At 44.0% G+C, this 24,397-nt stretch overlaps 1 protein-coding gene across 5 annotated transcripts; it reads left to right on the forward strand.

The window, feature by feature from the left end:
• The first annotated feature begins 13,450 nt into the window (after positions 1–13,450).
• acy3 (aspartoacylase (aminocyclase) 3) lies at positions 13,451–23,953 on the forward strand. 5 transcript variants are annotated; one of them, XM_014195403.2, is made up of 8 exons: positions 13,451–13,748; positions 15,308–15,415; positions 16,541–16,770; positions 17,466–17,661; positions 20,076–20,169; positions 20,252–20,359; positions 20,779–20,894; positions 23,526–23,953. In XM_014195403.2, exons 3-8 carry the CDS (start codon positions 16,544–16,546, stop codon positions 23,721–23,723), a joined length of 939 nt encoding a protein of 312 aa, XP_014050878.2. In that variant the 5' UTR covers positions 13,451–13,748; positions 15,308–15,415; positions 16,541–16,543; the 3' UTR covers positions 23,724–23,953.
• The last annotated feature ends 444 nt before the right edge of the window (positions 23,954–24,397 follow it).

Consider the following 24,397-nt stretch of genomic DNA (forward strand, 5'->3'; position numbering starts at 1 on the left):
ATAATACAATTATCTATCATGGGAGAACGATAGCTAGCCTTGGGAGAAAATGGAGTTGGAATTGAATGGCTGGTAAGAGGTTGTTACCTTAGCCTTTGACCTGCCTCATTTATAGAACTGTGTAGGAGAGGTGTAGAGGTGTAGAGATTAGTCTCACCAATGGGATGTTAATAAATGTATGTCGATTTGGATGTTTGCTAAATGGCATACAATGAGTGTACAAAACATTAGGAACACCTGCTCTTTCCATGACAGACTGACCAGGTGAATCCAGGTGAGAACGATGATCCCTTATTGATGTCACCTGTTAAACTCACTTCAATCAGTGTAGATGAAGGGGATGGGTTAAAGGAGGATTTTTAAGCTTTGAGACAATTGAGACATGGATTGTGTATGTGTGCTATTCATAGGGTGAATGGGCAAGACAAAAGATTTAAGTGCCTTTAAAAGGGGTATGGGGGTAGGTGCCAGGAACACCGGTTTGTGTTGGGAACTGCAACGCTGCTGGGTTTTTCACGCACAACAGTTTCCCCTGTGTATCAAGAATGGTCCACCACCCAAAGGACATCTGGCCAACTTGACACAACTGTGGGAAGCATCAACATGAGCCAGCATCCATGTGGAATGCTTTCGATACCGTGTAGAGTCCATGCCCCGACGAATTGAGTCTGTTCTGAGGGCAAAGGGGGGTGCAACTCAATATTTGGAAGGTGTTCCTAATGTTTTGTACACTCAGTGTATATGCTATATACAGTGCTATATACAGTATTTAGACCCCTTGACTTTTTCCACATTTTGTTACGTTACAGCCTTATTCTCAAATGGATACAACAAAAAAATCTTTCCCTCATCAATCTACACACAATACCCCATAATACCCCACTGTTAGCTTGTTAGCATCGGCCTGCTAACTGTCTGAATCGCCGTGTCACCAGTCAGCCCAACCACTCACTGGACCCATATGTTCACTTGGCTACGCATGCCTCTCTCTAATATCAATATGCCTCATCCATTACTGTCCTGGTTAGTGATTACTGTCTTATTTAACTGTAGAGCCTCTAGCCCTGCTCAATATGCCTTAACCAACCATGTTGTCCCACCTCCTACATATGCGATGACATCACCTGGTTTAAACGTCTCTAGAGACTATATCTCTCTCATCATTACTCAATGCCTAGGTTTACCTCCAATGTACTCACATCCTACCTTACCTTTGTCTGTACACCCTGCCTTGAATCTATGCTATCGTGCCCAGAAACCTGCTCCTTTTACTCTCTGATCCGAACGTGCTAGACGGCTAGTTCGTATAGCCTTTAGCCGAACCCTTATCCTACTTCTCCTCTGTTCCTCTGGTGATGTAGATGTTAATCCAGGTCCTGCAGTGCCTAGCTCCACACCCACTCCCCAGGTGCTCTCATTTGTTGACTTCTGTAACCGCAAAAGCCTTTGTTTCATGCATGTTAACATTAAAAGCCTACTCCCTAAGTTTGTTTTACTCACTGCTTTAGCACACTCTGCCAACCCGGATGTCTGACCCGTGTCTGAATCCTGGCTTAGGAAAACCACCAAAAACCCTGAAATCTCCACCGCTAACTATAACATTTTCCGCTAAGATAGAACTGCCAAAGGGGGCGGTGTTGCAATCTACTGCAAAGATAGCCTGCAGAGTTTTGTATTACTATCCAAGTCTGTACCCAAACAATTCGAGCTTCTACTTCTAAAAATTCACCTTTCCAGAAACAAGTATCTCACTGTTGCCGCTTGCAATAGACCTCCCTCTGCCCCCAGCTGTGCCCTCGATACCATATGTGAATTGATTGTCCCCCCATCTATCTTCTGAGCTCGTGCTACTAGGTGACCTAAACTGGGACATGCTTAACACCCCGGCCATCCTACAATCTAAGTTTGATGCCCTCAATCTCACACAAATTATCAATGAACCTACCAGGTACAACCCCAAATCCGTAAACACGGGCACCCTCATAGATGTCATCCTAACTAACTCACCCTCCAAATACACCTCTGCTGTTTTCAATCAAGATCTCAGCAATCACTGCCTCATTGCCTGCATCCGTAATGGTCTGCGACCAAACGACCACCCCTCATCACTGTCAAACACTCCCTAAAACACTTCTGCGAGCAGGCCTTTCTAATCGACCTGGCCGGGGTATCCTGGAATGACATTGACCTCATCCCGTCAGTAGATGATGCCTGGCTATTCTTTAAAAGTGCCTTCCTCATCATCTTAAATAAGCATGCTCCATTCAAAACATTTAGAACTAGGAATAGATATAGTCCTTGGTTCACTCCAGACCTGTCTGCCCTTGACAAGCACAAAAACATCCTGTGGCGTTCTGCATTAGCATCGAATAGCCCCCGTGATATGCAACTTTTCAGGGAAGTTAGGAAATATACACAGGCAGCTAGGAAATCTAAGGCTAGCTTTTTCAAGCAGAAATTTGCATCCTGTAGTAATAACTCAAAAAAGTTCTGGGACACTGTAAAGTCCATGGAGAATAAGAGCACCTCCTCCCAGCTGCCCACTGCTTTGAGGCTAGGAAACACTGTTACCACTGATAAATCCACTATAATTGAGAATTTCAACAAGAAGTTTTCTATGGCTGGCCATGCTTTCCACCTGGCTACCCCTACACCGGTCAACAGCCCGGCACCCTCCACAGCAACCCGCCAAAGCCCCCACAATTTCTCCTTCACCCAAATCCAGATAGCTGATTTTCTGAAAGAGCTACAAAATCTGGACCCCTACAAATCAGCCGGGCTAGACAATCTGGACCCTCTCTTTCTAAAATTGTCTGCCGAAATTGTTGCAACCCCTATTACTAGCCTGTTCAACCTCTCTTTCGTATCGTCTGAGATTCCCAAAGATTGGAAAGCTGCCGCGGTCATCCCCCTCTTCAAAGGGGGTGACACTCTAGACCCAAACTGCTACAGACCTATATCTATCCTACCCTGTCTTTCTAAGGTCTTCGAAAGCCAAGTTAACAAACAGATTACCGACCATTTCGAACCCCACCGTACCTTCTCCGCTACGCAATCTGGTTTCCGAGCTGGTCATGGGTGCCCCTCAGCCACGCTCAAGGTCCTAAACGACATCATAACCGCCATCGATAAGAGACATTACTGTGCAGCCGTATTCATTGACCTGGCCAAGGCTTTCGACTCTGTCAATCAACACATTCTTATTGGCAGACTCGACAGCCTTGGTTTCTCAAATGATTTCCTCGCCTGGTTTACCAACTACTTTTCTGATAGAGTTCAGTGTGTCAAATCGGAGTGCATGTTGTCCGGACCTCTCGCAGTCTCTATGGGGGTGCCACAGGGTTCAATTCTCGGGCTGACTCTCTTCTCTGTATACATCAGTGATGCCGCTCTTGCTGCTGGTGATACTCTGATCCATCTCTACGCAGACGACACCATTCTGTATACTTCTGGCCCCTCATTGGACACTGTGTTAACAACCCTCCAGACGAGCTTCAATGCCATACAACTCTCCTTCCGTGGCCTCCAACTGCTCTTAAACGCAAGTTAAACTAAATGCACTGTATTCAATCGATCACTGCCCGCACCTGCTCGCCCGTCCAGCATCACTACTCTGGACGGCTCTAACTTAGAATACGTGGACAACTACAAATACCTAGGTGTCTGGTTAGACTGTAAACTCTCCTTCCAGACTCACATTAAGCATCTCCAATCCAAAATTAAATCTAGAATTGGCTTCCTATATCGCAACAAAGCATCCTTCACTCATGCTGCCAAACATACCCTCGTAAAACTGACCATCCTACCGATCCTTGACTTCGGTGATGTCATCTATAAAATAGCCTCCAACACTCTACTCAACAAATTGGATGCAGTCTATCACAGTGCCATCCGTTTTGTCACCAAAGCCCCATACACTACCCACCACTGCGACCTGTACGCTCTCGTTGGTTGGCCATTGCTTCGTTGGTTGGCCAAACCCACTGGCTACAGGTTATCTACAAGTCTCTGCTAGGTAAAGCCCCGCCTTATCTCAGCTCACCGGTCACCATAGCAGCACCCACTCGTAGTACGCGCTCCAGAAGGTATATCTCACTGGTCACCCCCAAAGCCAATTCCTCCTTTGGTCGTCTTTCCTTCCAGTTCTCTGCTACCAATGACTGGAACGAACTGCAATAATCTCTGACGCTGGAGACTCATATCTCCCTCACTAGCTTTAAGCACCAGCTGTCAGAGCAGCTCACAGATCACTGCACCTGTACATAGCCCATCTGTAAACAGCCCATCTATCTACCTACGTACTGTATTTATTTATTTATCTTGCTCCTTTGCACCCCAGTATCTCTACTTGCACATTCACCTTCTACACATCTACCATTCCAGTGTTTAATTGCTATATTGTAATTACCTCGCCACCATGGCCCATTTATTGCCTTAACTCCCTTATCTTACCTCATTTGCACACACTGTATATAGACTTTTTGTTTTCTTTTGTTCTACTGTGTTATTGACTGTATGTTTTGTTTATTCCATGTGTAACTCTATGTTGTTGTATGTGTCGAATTGCTACGCTTTATCTTGGCCAGGTCGCAGTTGCAAATGAGAACTTGTTCTCAACTAGCCTACCTGGTTAAATAAAGGTGAAATAAAAAAATACAAATAAAAATGACAATGCAAAAACAGTTTATCAAATTTGGCAAATTTATAAATATAAAAAAACTGAAATATTACATTTACATAAGCATTCAGACCCTTTACTCAGTACTTTGTTGATGCACCTTTGGCAGTGATGAAAGCCTCGAGTCAAATCAAAATCAAATCAAATCAAATGTTATTAGTCACATGTGCCGAATACAACAGGTGTCGACCTACAGTGAAATGCTTACTTACGAGCCCCTAACCAACAATGCAGTTTTAAAAAATATGGATAACAATAACAAATAAAAGTAACAAGTAACTAAAGAGGAGCAGTAAAATAACAATAGCGAGACAATATACCGGGGGGTACCGGTACAGAGTCAATGTGCTGGGGCACCGGTTAGTTGCACATGTAGGTAGAGTTATTAAAGTGACTATGCGTAAATGATAACAACAGAGAGTAGCAGCGGTGTAAAAGGGTGGGGGGGGAGTCAATGCAAATAGTCTGGGTAGCTATTTGATTAGGTGTTCAGGAGTCTTATGGCTTGGGGGTAGAAGCTGTTTAGAAGCCTCTTGGACCTAGACTTGGCGCTCTGGTACCGCTTGCCATGCGGTAGCAGAGAGAACAGTCTATGACTAGGGTGCCTGGAGTCTTTGACAATTTTTAGGGCCTTCCTCTGACACCGCCTGGTATAGAGGTCCTGGATGGCAGGAAGCTTGGCCCCAGTGATGCACTGGGCCGTTCAGCACTACCCTCTGTATTGCCTTGCAGTCGGAGGCCGAGCAATTTCCATACCAGACAGTGATGCAACCAGTCAGGATGGTGCAGCTGTAGAACCTTTTGAGGATCTGAGGACCCATGCCAAATCTTTTCAGTCTCCTGATGGGGAATAGGTTTTTTCATGCCCTCTTCACGGCTGTCTTGATGTGTATGGACCATGTTAGTTTGTTGGTGATGTGGACACCAAGGAACTTGAAGCTCTCAAACTGCTCCACTGAGAATGAGGGTGTGCTCGGTCCTCTTTTTCCTGTAGTCCACAATCATCTCCTTTGTCTTGATCACATTGAGGGAGAGGTTGCTGTCCTGGCTCCACACGGCCAGGTCTCATCGTTGTCAGTGATCAGGCCTACCACTGTTGTGTCAACGGCAAACTTAATGATGGTGTTCGAGTCGTGCCTGGCTGTGCAGTCATGAGTGAACAGGGAGTACAGGAGGTGACTGAGCACGCACCCCTGAGTGGCCCCTGTGTTGAGGATGTGTTGTTACCTACCCTTTCCACTTGGGGGCGGCCCGTTAGGAAGTCCAGGATCCAGTTGCAGAGGGAGGTGTTTAGTCCCAGTGTCCTTAGCATATTGATGAGCTTTGAGGGCACTGTGGTGTTGAACGCTGAGCTGTAGTCAATGAATAGCATTCTCACATAGGTGTTCCTTTTGTCCAGGTGGAAAAGGGCAATGTGGAGTGCAATAGAGATTGCATCATCTGTGGATCTGTTGGGGCGGTATGCAAATTGGAGTGGGTCTAGGGTTTCTGGGATAATGGTGTTGATGCGTGCCATGACCAGCCTTTCAAAAGCACTTCATGGCTACAGACGTGAGTGCTCCTGGTCGGTAGTCATTTAGGCAGGTTATCTTAGTGTTCTTGGCACAGGCACCATGGTGGTCTGCTTAAAACATGTTGGTTTTACAGACTCGGACAGGGAGAGGTTGAAAATGTCAGTGAAGACACTTTCCAGTTGGTCAGCACATGCTCTCAGTACACATCCTGGTAATCCGTCAGGCCCTGCGGCCTTGTGAATGTTGACCTGTTTAAAGGTCTTACTCACATCGGCCATGGAGAGAGTGATCACACAGTCTTCCGGAACAGCTGGTGCTCCCATGCATGTTTCAGTGTTATTTGCCTCGAAACGAGCATAGAAGTAGTTTAGCTCATCTGGGTGGCTCGTATCACTGGGCAGCTCTTGGTTGTGGTTCCCTTTGTAGTCTGTAATGGTTTGCAAGCCCTGCCACATCCGACGACCGGTGTAGTACGATTCGATCGTAGTCCTGTATTGACGCTTTGCCTGTTTGATGGTTCGTCGGAGGGCATAGCGGGATTTCTTATAAGCTTCCGGGTTAGAGTCCCGCTCCTTCAAAGCAGCAGCTCTTGTCTTTAGCTCAGTGCGGATGTTGCCTGTAATCCATGGCTTCTGGTTGGGGTATGTATGTATGATCACTGTGGGGACGACGTCATCGATGCACTTATTGATGAAGCCAATGACTGATGTGGTGTACTCCTCAATGCCATCGGAAGAATCCCAGAACATATTCCAGTCTGTGCTAGCAAAACAGTTCTGTAGCTTAGCATCTGCTTCATCTGACCACTTTTTTGTTGATTTAGTCACTGGTGCTTCCTGCTTTAATTTTTGCTTGAAAAGAGGAATCAGGAGGATAGAATTATGGTCAGATTTGCCAAATGGAGGGTGAGGGAGAGCTTTGTATGTATCTCTGTGTGTGGACTAAAGGTGGTCCAGAGTTTTTTTTCCTCTGGTTGCACATTTAAAGAAATTTGGAAAAATGGATTTAAGTTCCCTGCATTAAAGTCTCCGGGTATTAGGAGCACCACCTCTGGGTGAGCGTTTTCTTGTTTGCTTATGGCGGAATACAGCTCATTCAATGCTGTCTTAGTGCCAGCCTCTGACTGTGGTGGTATGTAAACAGCTACGAAAAATACTGATGAAAACTCTGTAGGTAGATAGTGTGGTCTACAGCTTATCATGACATAATCTACCTCAGGCGAGCAATAGCTCGAGACTGTAGTGGCTAATTTCTGCATTACCAAATGAGGAGTTACAAACACACCAGTCCGAGTTAAAACTACATCTTTAATACTTAATTAAGATACTTTTGCAAAAGTTCTTGACCCCCAATAATGCACTCTCTCAAATGAATCATTGAACAAGGTGATTACAGAATGGCTACAGGGATTTTTTATAGCAACGATACACCCCCTTCAACGTACATTGACAAACCACAGATACTTAGTAACAGTTCACAAAGGTTAAGTTTTGTATGACAGATATCAATAAAACACATCAGACAGTAACTGCTATGTCAACAGGATTAATGGTATAGCCCAGTATCTGGTCTCCTTAGAACCGTCCCTCCCTGGTACGGTATTGAACAGAACTATTTCATCCAATGGCATATATCAATTGTCAACTCTAGATACTCCCATCTCAAGCAAACCCCCTCTTGACCCCACTCCTGGACAGGCTCACTGGAGGGAGTGAGCCTCTAGGCCATATAATATCCCAGGATAAGTGTGAGATCTAAGAGAGGACATACAAGGGTCCATTTACTGCCATAATCCTCCCCACAATAAAGAAAAGGAGGGAGTGACTTGCTCACAGACATTGTGGAGACAAGTCATTGGTTCCCCATTAATCACGCCATCCCTTCACATGGTTTAAGAAATAGGTAAAGACACATTCCCATGATGACAAATCTGACCTCTGCCCTCTCTGGACCCCAAGTGTCTGAGCCCCAGCTAAGGTAGACGTGCAACTGAAAAGACACCAGAGTCCAATGGACACTTTCTAATGACAAGTACCTCAAATAAGCATATTATACTAATAAAACATCTTAATTATCTATGTTACCTAACTAATTCTGATTCGTCCACGACAAGACTTTCTTAAATATCATGCACCAGCTGTTATTTACAAAAATACCTAGTCTGCCGCCCCTTGTCTTACCAGACGCCGCTGTTCTATCCTGCCGGTACAGCGTTTAACCAGCCAGCTGTATGTTGATAGTGTCGTCGGTCAGCCACGACTCTGTGAAGCATAGGATATTACAGTTTTGAATGTCCCGTTGGTAGTTTAATCTTTCATGTAGGTCATCGATTGTATTTTCCAAAGATTGCACGTTTGCTAGCAGAATGGAAGGATGTGGCGGTTTATTAGATCGCCTACGAATTCTCAGAAGGCAGCCTGCCCTCTGGCCCCTTTTTCTCCGCCTCATCTTCACGCAAATCATGGGGATCTGGGCCTGTTCCTGAGAAAGCAGTATATTGTTCTTGTCGGGCTCGTCAGACTCGTTAAAGGGAAAAAAGGATTCCTCCAGTCCGTGGTTGGTAATCGCAGCCCTGATATCCAGAAATTATTTTCGGTCATAAGAGACGGTAGCGGCAACATTATGTTCAAAATAAGTAAAAAAAAAACAAGTTACAAACAACGCAAAAAAACGAACAAAAATCACAATCTGTTGGGGACACGTAAAGCGTCTGCCTTCTTCTCCGGCGCCATTTTATTGAACAGGAGGACAAATAATCTTGGGTATGATGCTACAAGCTTGGCACACCTGTATTTAGGGAGTTTCTCCCATTCTTCTCTACAGATTCTCTCGAACTCTGCTCTCTCTTCGTCTGCCCACGTGTTCTCGCATACCCCGAGAGCATCTGGCCAGCGGGGTGGTGGCACTGGAATCCTCATCTCTCCCAAGTGGACATTCTCTCTTTCTCCCCTGACCCATCTGTCTATCTCCTCATTTGAATTCCATGCTGTCACAGTTACCAGCCCTTTCAAGCTTAACATCCTTATCATTTATCGCCCTCCAGGTTCCCTTGGAAAGTTCATCAATGAGCTTGACGTCTTGATAAGTTCCTTTCCTGAGGATGGCTCACCTCTCACAGATCTGGGTGACTTTAACCTCCCCACGTCTACCTTTGACTAATTCGTCTCTGTCCCCTTGTTTCCACTCATCTCCTCTTTTGCCTTACCCATTCACCTTCCCCCCCTACTCACAAGGCAGGCAATTCGCTTGACCTCTTCTTTACTAGATGCTGTTCGTCCACTAATCTCATTGCAACTCCCCTCCAAGTCTCCGACCACTACCTTGTATCCTTTTCCCTCTCGCTCTCATCCAACACTTCTCACTCTGCCCCTACTCGGATGGTATTGCGCCGTCCCAACCTTCGCTCTCTCTCTCCCGCTACTCTCTCCTCTTCCATCCTATCATCTCTTCCCTCCGCTCAAACCTTCTCCAACCTATCCCCTGATCCTGCCTCCTCAACCCTCCTCTCCTCCCTTTCTGCATCCTTTGATTCTCTATGTCCCCTATCCTCCAGGCCAGCTCGGTCCTCCCCTCCTGCTCCGTGGCTCGACGACTAATTGCGAGCTCACAGAACAGGGCTCCGGGCAGCCGAGCGGAAATGGAGGAAAACTCGCCTCCCTGCGGACCTGGCATCCTTTCACTCCCTCCTCTCTACATTTTCCTCTTCTGTCTCTGCTGCTAAAGCCACTTTCTACCACTCTAAATTCCAAGCATCTGCCTCTAACCCTAGGAAGCTCTTTGCCACCTTCTCCTCCCTCCTGAATCCTACTCCCCCTCCCCCCTCCTCCCTCTCTGCGGATGACTTTGTCAACCATTTTGAAAAGAAGGTCGACGACATCCGATCCTCGTTTGCTAAGTCAAACGACACCGCTGGTCCTGCTCACACTGCCCTAATCTGTGCTTTGACCTCTTTCTCCCCTCTCTCTCCAGATGAAATCTCGCGTCTTGTGACGGCCGGCCGCCCAACAACCTGCCCGCTTGACCCTATCCCCTCCTCTCTTCTCCAGACCATTTCCGGAGACCTTCTCCCTTACCTCGCTCATCAACTCATCCTTGACCGCTGGCTACGTCCCTTCCGTCTTCAAGAGAGCGAGAGTTGCACCCCTTCTGAAAAAACCTACACTCGATCCCTCCCATGTCAACAACTACAGACCAGTATCCCTTCTTTCTTTTCTCTCCAAAACTCTTGAACGTGCCGTCCTTGGCCAGCTCTCCTGCTATCTCTCTCAGAATGACCTTCTTGATCCTAATCAGTCAGGTTTCAAGACTGGGCATTCAACTGAGACTGCTCTTCTCTGTGTCACGGAGGCTCTCCGCACTGCTAAAGCTAACTCTCTCTCCTCTGCTCTCATCCTTCTAGACCTATCTGCTGCCTTTGATACTGTGAACCATCAGATCCTCCTCTCCACCGTCTCCGAGTTGGGCGGCCCACGCTTGGATTGCGTCCTACCTGACAGGTCGCTCCTACCAGGTGGCGTGGCGAGAATCTGTCTCCGCACCACGCGCTCTCACCACTGGTGTCCCCCAGGGCTCTGTTCTAGGCCCTCTCCTATTCTCGCTATACACCAAGTCACTTGGCTCTGTCATATCCTCACATGGTCTCTCCTATCATTGCTATGCAGACGACACACAATTAATCTTCTCCTTTCCCCCTTCTGATAACCAGGTGGCGAATCGCATCTCTGCATGTCTGGCAGACATATCAGTGTGGATGACGGATCACCACCTCAAGCTGAACCTCGGCAAGACGGAGCTGCTCTTCCTCCCGAGGAAGGACTGCCCGTTCCATGATCTCGCCATCACGGTTGACAACTCCATTGTGTCCTCCTCCCAGAGTGCTAAGAACCTTGGCGTGACCCTGGATAACACCCTGTCGTTCTCTACTAACATCAAGGCGGTGACCCGATCCTGTAGGTTCATGCTCTACAACATTCGCAGAGTACGACCCTGCCTCACACAGGAAGCGGCGCAGGTCCTAATCCAGGCACTTGTCATCTCCCGTCTGGATTACTGCAACTCGCTGTTGGCTGGGCTCCCTGCCTGTGCCATTAAACCCCTACAACTCATCCAGAACGCCGCAGCCCGTCTGGTGTTCAACCTTCTCACGTCACCCCGCTCCTCCGCTCTCTCCACTGGCTTCCAGTTGAAGCTCGCACCTGCTACAAGACCATGGTGCTTGCCTACGGAGCTGTGAGGGGAACGGCACCTCCGTACCTTCAGGCTCTGATCAGGCCCTACACCCAAACAAGGGCACTGCATTCATCCACCTCTGACCTGCTCGCCTCCCTACCTCTGAGGAAGCACAGTTCCCGCTCAGCCCAGTCAAAGATGCCCCGGCCTCCACAATCACCCAACCTCAACCCAATTGAGATGGTTTGGGATGAGTTGGACCGCAGAGTGAAGGAAAAGCAGCCAACAAGTGCTCAGCATACGTGGGAACTCCTTCAAGACTGTTGGAAAAGCATTCCTCATGAAGCTGGTTGAGAGAATGCCAAGAGTGTGCAAAGCTGTCATCAAGGCAAAGGGTGGCTACTTTGAAGAATCTTAAATGTAAAATATATTTTGATTTGATTAACACTTTTTTGGTTACTACATGATTCCATATGTGTTACAATGTAGAAACTAGTAAAAATAAAGAAAATCCCTTGAATGAGTAGGTATGTCCAAACTTTTGACAGGTACTGTATATATACACTGAGTGTACAAATCATTAGCAACACCTTCCTAATATTGAGTAGGCACCCCCTTTTGTTTTCAGAACAGACTAAATTTGTTGGGGCATGGACTTTACAATTTGTCGAAAACGTTCCACAGGGATGTTGTCCCATGTTTATTTATTTTTATTCCAGACTCTGAAATTGCTCCTTCTGATATTTCTTAATTTCTTTGTTTGTACTCTTGTATGTGTGTATTGTTTTGTATTGCTAGGTGTTGTTACTGCACGTTGGAACTAGAAGCAGTAGAATTTCTTTGCACCTGTTATAACATCTGCAAATCTGTGTACACGATCAATAAACTTTGACTCTATTTGTGTGTGTGTGTGTGTGTCCAGACCAATTAGATTCATGGAAATCACAGGTTACGCGGGCCGGGCATGACGCACGTCTACAAAGAAAACAAAGTGCTTTCCATGGGTCAACCACAGTTTCCATGGGTCAACCACAATTCTTCACTTTCCATAGGGCAACCACAGAGCAGGCTCAGCTTGCCCGGCTGCCATAAATTGTCCACTTTCACGTACACAACGGGGATGAACCAGAAAGATCAGTTTTAGGCTAGACCTACTGGAATTCTTTTCAGTTTTGTTGTTTTCCTAAATGCTCAGTTCACTTGCCCCAGGCAATAGGGCAACCCATAAGGTTCCTACTGCAAGTAGGTTCTGGAGTTTTACTTAGTTACATCATGAAGAAGAGATCTCGGTGTTGCCACCTCTGCTCCTAGTCTCTCCTGTCCTGTTTGAGTCTTATCTGTGATTGACTGACCCAACAGGATTAGTGGGCTAATTACAGCTTTGGAGAAAGAGCGAGAGAGAGAGAGAGAGAGTGGTGGAGATGAAAGGAAGATGGAAAAGGAGGACAAAACAGGCGAAGAGGGAGGGCAATGAGGAAGAAAATTAAGAAAGCATTAGAGGTACAACACACCCACTTTAGAATGTTATTAGTTGACACAGGGAAAGTATATGTTTTGGAAAAACTTTCTTTTACGGTATAGACATTAGCAAGTATTTACTCAAAAGGACATTAAAAAGGTAATTAAATAGTAAAAAGCTATGAATTACAAGCACCAGTAGATTAAGATACGTCAATTGCTGACTTTGCATTTTGGTATGGCACTGCAGTCGTCCAAGAAACTGGCCTTTCTCTTCCATCCCTTCCTCTCCCCCACCCTCACAAACCTTCTCTTTCTCATCCATCCCTTCCTTTCCCCCACCCCCCACTAACCTTCTCTTTCTCATCCATTCCTTCCTCTCCCCCCACAAACCTTGCACCTAACAACTTATGAAAAATGTATGATGATGGCTCAGATCACAATCAATGTCTTACCTCTCTCTCTCTCTCTCTCTCTCTCTCTCTCTCTCTCTCTGGGAGACTCAGTACTTCGTACTGCAGTGGTCTAGGACCAGCAGAGGGAGTTCCTATTACATCATAAATGTTGCTAACTGAAATCTGATCTGAGAATAACATTAACGGACAGGAGGCACCAGGAAGAGGGGAAAGGAAAGAAGGGAGGGATAGATCAAAGAAAGTTCCGTCTGTGAAAATTGAGGATTTTCTAAGGGCGTGGTCTGCGTTGTGTGTGCGTGTGTGTGTGTGTGTGCGTGGTGTGTGTGTCAGGTCTTTCTTGCCTCTGGCATTGAAAAGTCCTGGTGTAGTGCCTGGTTTGCTTTGTTTACAGATTGTGAAATTTGGCTCACGCATGGGCGGGCTAGTTGAAAAGTTCAAAGGTTGCTGACTGCTCAGTATAACTTGGGAGACTGTAGTCCCAGCCAGGGAAGGAACTTTCCCCTTCACCACACGGTAAGACTGCTAGCCTTACACCTTTCTCTATACCATGTCTAGAGTTCTTACCTGTCTCTCATATGGATTCCTTTGGATGTTAATGATTGAGTGTGGTGTCTGGTGTCTGTGTGTGACTGCACACTAGTTTGTGGGAGGGGTGTTTTGTATACATACTACATGTGTGCCTTGAAGTGCAGAAACTGAGTGGCCGGAAACACATACTGGTATATCAGCTGTTACATTTCCTGCTTGCCTGTTTGTCCAGAATTTAGATTTCCCTTGCTCTCTGGCACAGGGAAGACAAACGAAGTGGGTCTGTTTATATGACAGAGTGTTAAAGTTCAGGACACGTTATATGACAGAGGGTTAAAGTTCAGGACACGTTATATGACAGAGGGTTAAAGTTCAGGATGTAAACATTGTTGTCAGTGTATGGTGACACCATGATGGATTTATACAATATGAGCTCTGAGAGCCATTTTATATATTTATGATAGAACATTTGAGAAACACCATTCTCTATGAAAATAGCTTTATTCTATTCACAGTTCTTTTCCATAGTGTGCCATGCAACAAAATACATTAGGAGAAGCCACTTATAGATTAGAGCACAGGTGGCCAACCATTCTGGAGAGCTTGGTTATGTAGGCTTTTGCGCTAACCTTGATTCAGCTAATCAAGGTCCTGGTGAGCAGCTGATGAGTAGAATAATTTATGATAGATTGGGATTAGAGTGAGGGGAAGTGAGAATAACATGGAGAAAGACAAAGACGGACAGAGAAAGACAGAGATAAGAGTATGACAGAGATAGAGACAGAAACCTGAGTCAAATTTTTAAACTGTGGATAAGTAACATACAATGAATAGAAGCTATTAGGTCAGGCCTTAGTTTCCTGCATAGAACAGTTTTACAATGGTTGTTACCTAAATGCAACTTTAATTGAATTCATGTAAACATTACAGTTTTGAAAACAGTTTGTCCAAAAAAAGGGGTCTCCTGGCACAATTTACCACAGGTATGAGGTAAATTGAGCCGTGGGACAGGGTAAATTAAGCCACCTACATATTTCTGTACTGAATGAAATATAACCACTACCTTTTTAAGACCATATTTATCTTTATTTGCCAAACACAATTCAACATAATCACTTTTTTGTCTTTTAATCATTTTCAGTATCTTTTAACACAGGCTTAACACCTAACAAACAATTGTAACACGTTTAACACTCATTGTTACCTCATATCCCAGTGATAATGCTTTGGATTACGCATAGGAACTAAACACTTAAATTTGGTCAACTTGTCAATGGCTCAACTTACCCCATGGTCATTTCATGCTAGGTTTACGGACCTCATATTGAAGCTTATAGAGACCCCAACTGATGAATAGAATAATCTTAAAATGATCTACTATTGCGTCATGAAACCTTTAACACAAAACATTTATTTTACTTGGTAAAAATACGTTTTTTGAAACTAACTTTTTCCATGTGGTTTCTTCCTTCACAGACTCCATGAAATTATGACCTCTTCCTAAATACTTGGTCAAACTGTTCATTTTGTGTATGGTTTCCTAGAAACACCGGTGGCTCAACTTACCCCTTTGGCTCAACTTACCCCACTCTCCTCTACCCATTGTTTCAAATAACAACGCCGACCTTCACTAGCTTGCGAAAACTGTAAAGGTTGGTGCATTCAAAGTTAATGAACAGCATTTGCAGAGAGAGAGAAAGAAATGTCTGTATCTAATCTGTTTTAGTGCAACCATGGTTAATGGTAAACAGCTTGGATGCTAACAATGCTCCTTAACTCAAATCTAAACAATTAACTTAACCCTACCAAGCCTCAGTTCATACAGTAAACCTGGACCAAGGAGCCCATGAAGAATCACTTAACCACCCCAGGGGACATCGGAACCAGAATAAGTAATGGTCTTACTGCAGAGAGTTGTCCATAGTAGACTGTGAACATAATGGCCGGGAATACCTTTAGGGCCTCTGGGGTTATTTAGGGCATTGTCTGACTCTTGTACCTGTAATGAGCAGAGGTGGCACCACAGGTCCCAGAGTGGTGGTTCAATTTTATTTTCTTCCTGATTGTAACCAGGTAAACCTTGTCTGGGGCAAGTGAACTGAGCAGCCGGGCAAGTTTAGCCTGCTGTAATGTTGCCCCAGGTGATTTATTTTGGCTGAAAACCACAAAACTGTAATGAATTACAGTAGGCCTAGCCTAAAACGTATTTTTCTGGTTTATACCCACTGTTTAAGTGAAAGATTAACAATGTATGGCATTCATAGCTAGGGGTGCTGAGGGTGGGGTGCTGAGGGTGCTGCAGCACTGGCTGATAAAATAAAAAATGTGTTTTAACAATGAACTAGGCCTTTATTGCTCCTGTATGAGAAGACAAAAATACTCATCAGCAGATCATTAAGTTCATAAAAATAAATCAGAACTGGTGAAAAGTGCTGAGGCAAATGTCTGCTCACCACATTACCATGGCCCCGGTAATGAGTAATGGGATAGAGAGCTCAAAGATTACTATTTGCTTACACTTTGGTTATTATTTTACTATATCTCTCTCTCTCTCTCTCTCTCTCTCTCTCTCTCTCTCTCTCTCTCTCTCTCTCTCTCTCTCTCTCTCTCTCTCTCTCTCTCTCTCTCTCTCTCTCTCTCTCTCTCTCTCTCTCTCTCTCTCTCTCTCTCTCTCTCTCTCTCTCTCTCTCTCTCTCTCTCTCTCTCTCTCTCTCTCTCTCTCTCTCTCTCTCTCTCTCTCTCTCGCTCGCTCGCTCGCTCTATCGCTCTCTGGCCAGCAGATGGAGCCAGTCTCTTTCCCAGCGCAGTCCCGCGTCGCCCTCTGCGGTGGCACCCATGGCAACGAGATGTCGGGCGTGTATCTGGTGAGGGAGCTGCAGAGGCAGAAGATAGAGAAGGTAGGGTCGGCGACCTTGACCACAGTCATATCCAACCCGCGTGCTGTCCAAATGTGCAAACGATACACTGACGTGGACCTCAATCGTTGTTTCACCGACGCCATACTCAGGTAAAGGTTGCCATAAGCACAAATGAAACTACACATGCAATCAGTGTGATCCATCAAGGGATAGTTCACCACAACTACAAATGTATCCTATCTTCTTACCACTAACAAGTACGGACCTGTTGGCAAATTAACTATTCAGGTGTGAACTGTGTGAATCAAAGATGAGATCTTACGATGCATTGTAAAGAGACAAGGAAGCATACACAAGATAGCTTCCAAATAATATATCCCTCCACCGTGGAGTCAGTAAATTAACAATGTGGTCATGGCAACATTTCCAGATAACTTTGGATATTGTTTTGGAATATTCTGAACCTTGCAGCCTGGGCTGTTATGTGCCTGGCTACCAAGGCCACTACTTATCTGAACAGTCTATTAAAGTTTTTGCATTTATGGGACTATATCATAATTCATATTCATTCTTAGTACTTATTGATACTCAAGATTTACTCAACCCTACAGAGCTGAAGGGATGACATCCCAAAGAGTTGGTGGCATTTACTTCCTCCTCTCAGTTTCTCACCAGGAAAGATGAGTAGTTGACATTCTCCCATGCCAAGGCGATACACCTTTCTTCTAGTATGCACACTCGTTCACTCTCTGTTTCTGCCTCTCCCACTCCCACTCTCTCTTTCTCTGTCTCCATTCTCTCTCTCTCACTCTCCACACCCCTCCCCCTCTCTCTCCCTCCCTAGTTCACCTGTGACGGACGCCACTCCGTACGAGATGAGGCGAGCCCAGGAGCTGAACACTCTACTGGGGCCCAAGGGCAGCATGGGGGCCATGGACCTGGTGTGTGATCTCCACAACACCACAGCCAACATGGGCCTCAGTCTCATCTCCTACTCTGACCAAGACTGGGTCATCCTGCACATCTATAGACAAATCCAGGTGACCAGAGTTTCAATTCAATTAAATAAAATGAGGATCAAGGACAAGGGAAACTGATCCAAGACCTGATCTTTGTACAACTAAGAACAACGTCCTCTTGTTCTTAGTTGTACTGCCAGCCCCCAATGTGGGCCATCAAATAGGCTCTCTATGTTATTTTGTTTGCGTGCGAGGGAATTAAGATCGATCATCTTTGGACACTGTGTTAACTAACATCCAGACGAGCTTCAATGCCATACAACTCTCCTTCCGTTACCTCCAACTGCTCTTAAATGCAAGTAAAACTAAATGCGTGCTCTTCAAACAATCGCTGCCCGCACCTGCTCGCCCGTCCAGCATCACTACTCTGGACGGTTCTGACTTAGAATATGTGGACAACTACCAAATACCTAGGTGTCTGGTTAGACTGTAAACTCTCCTTCCAGACTCACATTAAGCATCTCCAATCCAAAATTAAATCTAGAATCGGCTTCCTATATCGCAACAAAGCGTCCTTCACTCATGCTGCCAAACATACCTTTGTTAAACTGACCGTCCTACCCATCCTCGACTTCGGCGATGTCATTTACAAAATAGCCTCCAACACTCTACTCAACAAATTGGATGCAGTCTATCATAGTGCCATCCGTTTTGTCACCAAAGCCCCATATACTACCCACCATTGCGACCTGTACGCTCTCGTTGGCTGGCCCTCGCTTCATACTCGTCGCCAAACCCACTGGCTACAGGTTATCTACAAGTCTCTGCTAGGTAAAGCCCCGCCTTATCTCAGCTCACCAGTCACCATAGCAGCACCCACTTGTTGCACGCGCTCCAGAAGGTATATCTCACTGGTCACCCCCAAAGCCAATTCCTCCTTTGGTCGTCTTTCCTTCCAGTTCTCTGCTGCCAATGACTGGAATGAACTGCAAAAATCTCTGAAGCTGGAGACTCATATCTCCCTCACTAGCTTTAAGCACCAGCTGTCAGAGCAGCTCACAGATCACTGCACCTGTACATAGCCCATCTGTAATATAGCCCATCCAACAACCTCATCCCCATACTGTATTTATTTATTTATCTTGCTCCTTTGCACCCCAGTATCTCTACTTGCACATTCATCTTCTGCACATCTATCACTCCAGTGTTTAATTGGTATATTGTAATTACTTCTCCACCATGGCCTATTTATTGTCTTACCTCCCTTATCTTACCTCATTTGCACACACTGTATATAGACTTTTTTACCTTTTTGTTTCTACTGTATTATTGACTGTATGTTTGTTTTACTCCATGTGTAACTCTGTGTTGTTGTAAGGGTCGAACTGCTTTGCTTTATTCTTGGCCAAGTCGCAGTTGTAAATGAGAACTTGTTCTCAACTAGCCTAACTGGTTAAATAAAGGTGAAATAAAATAAAAATAAATCTGTTTTAAAGGGAAAGTGGATGGTTAATCTGTCTGTTACTGTCATTGAGACAATATGCTGGTTGGAAGCATTGCTGTCTGGAAGGGGAAGGACATTATTCTGTCTGTTGCTGTCTTTAACCACGTTTCCATCCACAGTTTTTATGCGAGTAAAGTCACACTGTGTAAAAAAAAATAATCATGACACCTGCGATGGAAACAGGACGTTTCGGTACAATTTATCAATGTTCATTCGATATGGTGGGATCTTTTTGTGTCAAAATGTGTTATGATAGTAAAGAAATGGCGCTACAAACACCTTTAATGCGCAAATATTGATATAATAACCATCATGTATAAGTCAACTTGGAGTCACACGGTGATATGGTGTGTGGTCCTCCCACTACGACTCGGGAAACTATAGAGTTTATTAGGTTACAGATGGTGAAAGTGCTTGATGCTCCTTTCCAATAAATATCGAGAGCCTTATTCTGGTGACATGATGATCGATGCTTGACTGCCATTTGACAAATAAAAAGCATTCTTGCTCTTACCCATAATAATCTTATAATGTAGACTAGCCTACCCACATAGCCTACCCGCAGTGTATCTGCGAGCTGTTGTACGCTGCGGTTTGCTAGAGCGCGAGTGCCAAGAACATTTGCTATTTCACGCAACAGTTTTTTTAGAGTTGAGAATGTGATGGAAACACATTGCGAAAAAGTACATCACGCACTCATTTCTATCCTCAACAAGTTAATTTAGTGGAAACACACCACTGGTGGGAAAATTGGCATATTTTCTTAATGCAGATTTTAGAATATTCGTATGAAAATCTGTTCCCAATTGGATGGAAACTTAATTTAGCTGGCTGGATTGATTGGAGTATAATTTCAACATGACTCTATGTCTGTCTTAAAGGGGATGTGCATGCACCATCTGACCTGATTTCTATGAGGAGAAGGGCTTCATCTGACTGCTATAATCTGGGTTATATGGGAGTGTAAAGTGTTAATCTGTTGTGTTCTCAGAGGAAGATAACCTCAGCGCCAGTGAGGTTTATCCTGCTGGATCTACCACTAGCTGATGCCTACTCTCAGGACTCCCTGGGGAAGCATGGCTTCTGTAAGTGTTTGTGCTTGTGCTATGTGTTCATAGGAAACATTTACATGACAAATGTGTTCATTCTAATGCTGTCACTCCACAGCGATAGAGGTGGGACCTCAACCCCATGGTGTGGTCAGAGCCGACATCTTCAACATCATGAAGGAGGCAGTCGACCAGACACTAGATTGGGTCCAGTGCTTCAACTCTGGTACTTGAACTCCCATCGACCGTAAACATTGCTGACCCCTCACATCCCCTACACACAGAATACACAACAACCCTTGATCATCGCTACCTGGCCTACAGCCTTGGTCAACAACAAGAATAGCATTAACATCATTCATACCTACAAGCATCTAGCTCCCACGTACCAGGAACAGATACAATTAGATTTTCTTCATGCACAAGTGCCTACCATTCAACACTATGCTGTTAGTCTTTATGGCATTTGTGGTTATTGTATTTTGCATATTTTTTCCTATCTTGTGTACTATAACTGGCCTGTGCTCTTGTATATAACGTATATGTATGTATCAAGACAAGTTTCCTTTCAAGAGAAATTACATTTTTCGATTCTATTCTAGTCATTAACCAATTACAAACCATCTCTCATCTTATCTCTACCAGGAAGTGCCTTTGAAGGTGGCGAGGTGGACGATGTGTACACCTTCGTGAAGAGTGTAGACTACCCAAGAGACCCAGAGACCAATCAAATCACTGCTGCCATACATCCCCAACTACAGGTTCAGGAACCTTCTGCCCTTGTATATAATTGAATCTTCCTGCAGTTGGTTAAAGTCCTGTAAATGAACCCTTCAATGCATAGCTGCTGGAATCAGCTGCAGCACCCCCTGATAAATTGAAATACTTTTGCCATAATTAGGCAACAAAAATAAAATGTTTTCTCCTAAAGTTATATTACTCCTGTCTGAAAAGACATAAATTAAATCATTCAAAATACTAAACCAGAGTGTATAATTTAGCGACAGAGGATAACTAGCTTCTAAAAAATAGCTGTGGATTAAGTTTTGTACACTATCAATGGCTGCCAGTTCTGACATGAGTGGGAGCTGTCATTTTTGGATTGTATTTCTATGGTTGGTTGCAGCTGCCAGTTTGCCTTTCACAAATTTCAAAATACAATTTTGAGAAAAACGTAGGCCTACCGTTTGAAAAGTAAATGCCTACTGCTGAAAAATTCGAAACAACTTTTGAGTGATTCTGAGTGAACAGCACTGTTTTTCAAAGTAGCTTATCTTGAGATATTGTCACGAGCTCATCGGCCATCACCAGTGAGTAGCCTATGCTTCACCTTCATCATTGGGTGAATCAGTGTCATTGGGAAGTTTATTTTGTACCCTAGTGTAGTCTATACTATATACTGTATACAGTATACACATATCAGGGTTTCCGATTATGACAATTTGACGCTGGACAAGTAGTTGGGAAGGTTTTTATTTAATCGGACATTTGAGAAATTTACCGGTAGTCCATATGCATTGGGTGCTTAACCAATTAGAGTGTCCACCCACGCAGCCAACGCAAACAATAAACTATGGATAATGGCCAAATTAGCCACATTTACATGTCCTTAAAAACAGCCTATAACAAATGACAAAAACTCTATTCATTTTGTTTCCATGTTTAGCATAAGTAAAACTTCATAGCATATTGTTTTATTTGTTTTTTAGTTTCCTAAAACAATAATTGTCCACCTCACGGTTCAGCTGTCAGAGGTTTGTACGCTAAATGCATCAGGGCACTGTATAGGCTTAGGTGTCCACTATATGATATTAATATTTAAAAATAGATATAAAGGAAGAGAATCTTAAGCCTAGCCCCAGAGCCCAGAGAGAGAGAGAGAGAGAGAGAGAGAGAGAGAGAGAGAGAGAGAGAGAGAGAGAGAGAGAGAGAGAGAGAGAGAGAGAGATATGCTGGCGGCATGCTACGACACCGACATGCATTTCTTTGTCCTTGTCAGATACTGCGTCAGGCTACTGTGTCTGCTATACAGATATAGGCGTACAGGAGGCTAATTCGTTGTTTTTCTATTATAATATTTTTTATAAAGATAAACATTATATTGTTAGATTATAGGAGTAACTCTGGTAGGCCTAAAACTTTCTTCCTCACCTCAAGTTCAACTGTCAGAGTCAGTTGGAGCACCGTAGTGGACTGCCTTAATATCATAGGCCTGCAGTATAATAGGTTAATAGCCACACCGTTTCAACATTTTATTAGGGCAATATCAAAAGTAAGTCAAGCCATTGTTTATAGGGAAAATATGAGCAGAATATTATACCAAGGCAGACACAACATTACAGTTGGAACTTAATTTGGCCAAAGAAAATGGCTCAACAGAATGAAACAAAACCTTCACAGAAGATTTAAACAGTCTATATTGCAGAAATGACCAAGAAAGGTTAGTGCCTACCATACTCAACACATTACAGCTATAGGCTAATGATATTTATTTTACAAAAGTTACTTCTAACATATCTTAAGTTAAATACAGAGCACATAATTAAAAAGACCGATCAAACTTCATTTAGCCAACATAAATGTCTCAGCAGGATGAAACAAAACACATTTAGCATATTTCAAGAATTGGTTTAGATGAATAAATAGGCCTACAATAATAACAATGATATGCAGTAAAGATAAAATAAATTCTTAAAAATACAAAAAAAATACAAAATTGCATCCTACCTGAATAGCACGCTGCACTTTTCAGACACATCAGATGATACGGTGTCCCGTAAAGCTGAATTGGGCACCTTCTAAAGTAAACAACTCTCATGTAATCTTAATCTTTTTTAACCTGTTGCATTGACATACAATGGTGTACAAAATGTCCCAAATTTCCACACTGTGTCTCTTACAGCCTGTTTGAGTTCAGTGTGTACTGGCAGCTATTGTTCCACAGGAAGCTTATCTTAAATCACAAACAACAGATGACTTAAACATGAGAGCAGTGGACCAGGCCTTGAAGAGTGAGCGGCCTCTAATTTAATATCAATCCCAATGCTTAATCTTCTTCAAATTACTAAAATATTGCATTATTGGATTGTTATCTGAAAGCCAATTACCATTCACTTTGTTACTTTCACTAGTCTCCATAATCTGATAATTTCCTCCAACTAGGACTCCCTTCTTCCCAATAGGAAGACTTTCTCAATCTACTACTTATGCACACTGATCACTCTCAAGCAACATTCTGCTTTCCCCACTATTAGAAGGTTTAAAACAAAACAAAACAAATGATAACTTTCTCCATGTTGGAAGGCATTGTTTTCATTTTAGTATAACTTCACAGCATAGACCTAGTACATTATCTAAATGCAAAGCATGCTGATGTGAATCTTTCTCACCAGGACCGTGACTTCTGCCTCCTCCATCCGGGAGATCCCATGTTCCTGATGTTTTCTGGGGAGATAGTGAAGTACGAAGGGGTAGAAGTCCTCCATCCCTACTTTGTGAACGAGTGTGCATACTATGAGAAGAGTATTGCATTCCACCTGGCACGAAAGATGACACTCACTATCCCCCCCTTGCAAGTGAAGAAAGGTTGATGAAGGTAGAGGGGGAGGAAAAGAGACAATTTGAAGAGCGGGAGAATTAAAGGGAAAACACGCACAGAACCTTAAGAAGCACTGACTAGTCTAACCTCATTTTCAATTGATTTTTAATTCTATTGTTTTTAGTCATCACCAAATATCCTCAGGAATACTGTATGTGAAAGGATGCATGGTTCAATGCAATAACCTAGTATTTCAATTAAACATGTACATTTTCTGTTTAATTAGTTGTCTTCATAGTGATGTAATGTTGCATTTCATTGCTCCATTTAAAAATGTTCTACGTACAGACGACACCTTTGAGATAGTTTAATGCAGGAAAAGGTTAAAGGTACACTATATTTACAAATTATGTGGACACCCCTTCAAATGAGTGGATTTGGCTATTCCAGCCACAACCATTGCTGACAGGTATATAAAATCAAGTACACAGCTAGCAATGTCCATAGACAAACATTGGCAGTAGATTGGCCTTACTGAAGAGCTCAGTGACTTTCGACGTGGCACCGTCATAGGATGAGACCTTTCCAACAAGTCAGTGTGTCAAATTTCTGCCCTGCTAGAGCTGCCCCTGTCAACTGTAAGTGCTGTCATTGTGAAGGGGAAACGTCTAGCAGCAACAATTGCTCAGTCACGAAGTAGTAGGCCACACAAGCTCACAGAACGGG

This window comes from Salmo salar, chromosome ssa04, assembly GCF_905237065.1.
Source record: "Salmo salar chromosome ssa04, Ssal_v3.1, whole genome shotgun sequence".
NCBI lineage: Eukaryota > Metazoa > Chordata > Actinopteri > Salmoniformes > Salmonidae > Salmo > Salmo salar.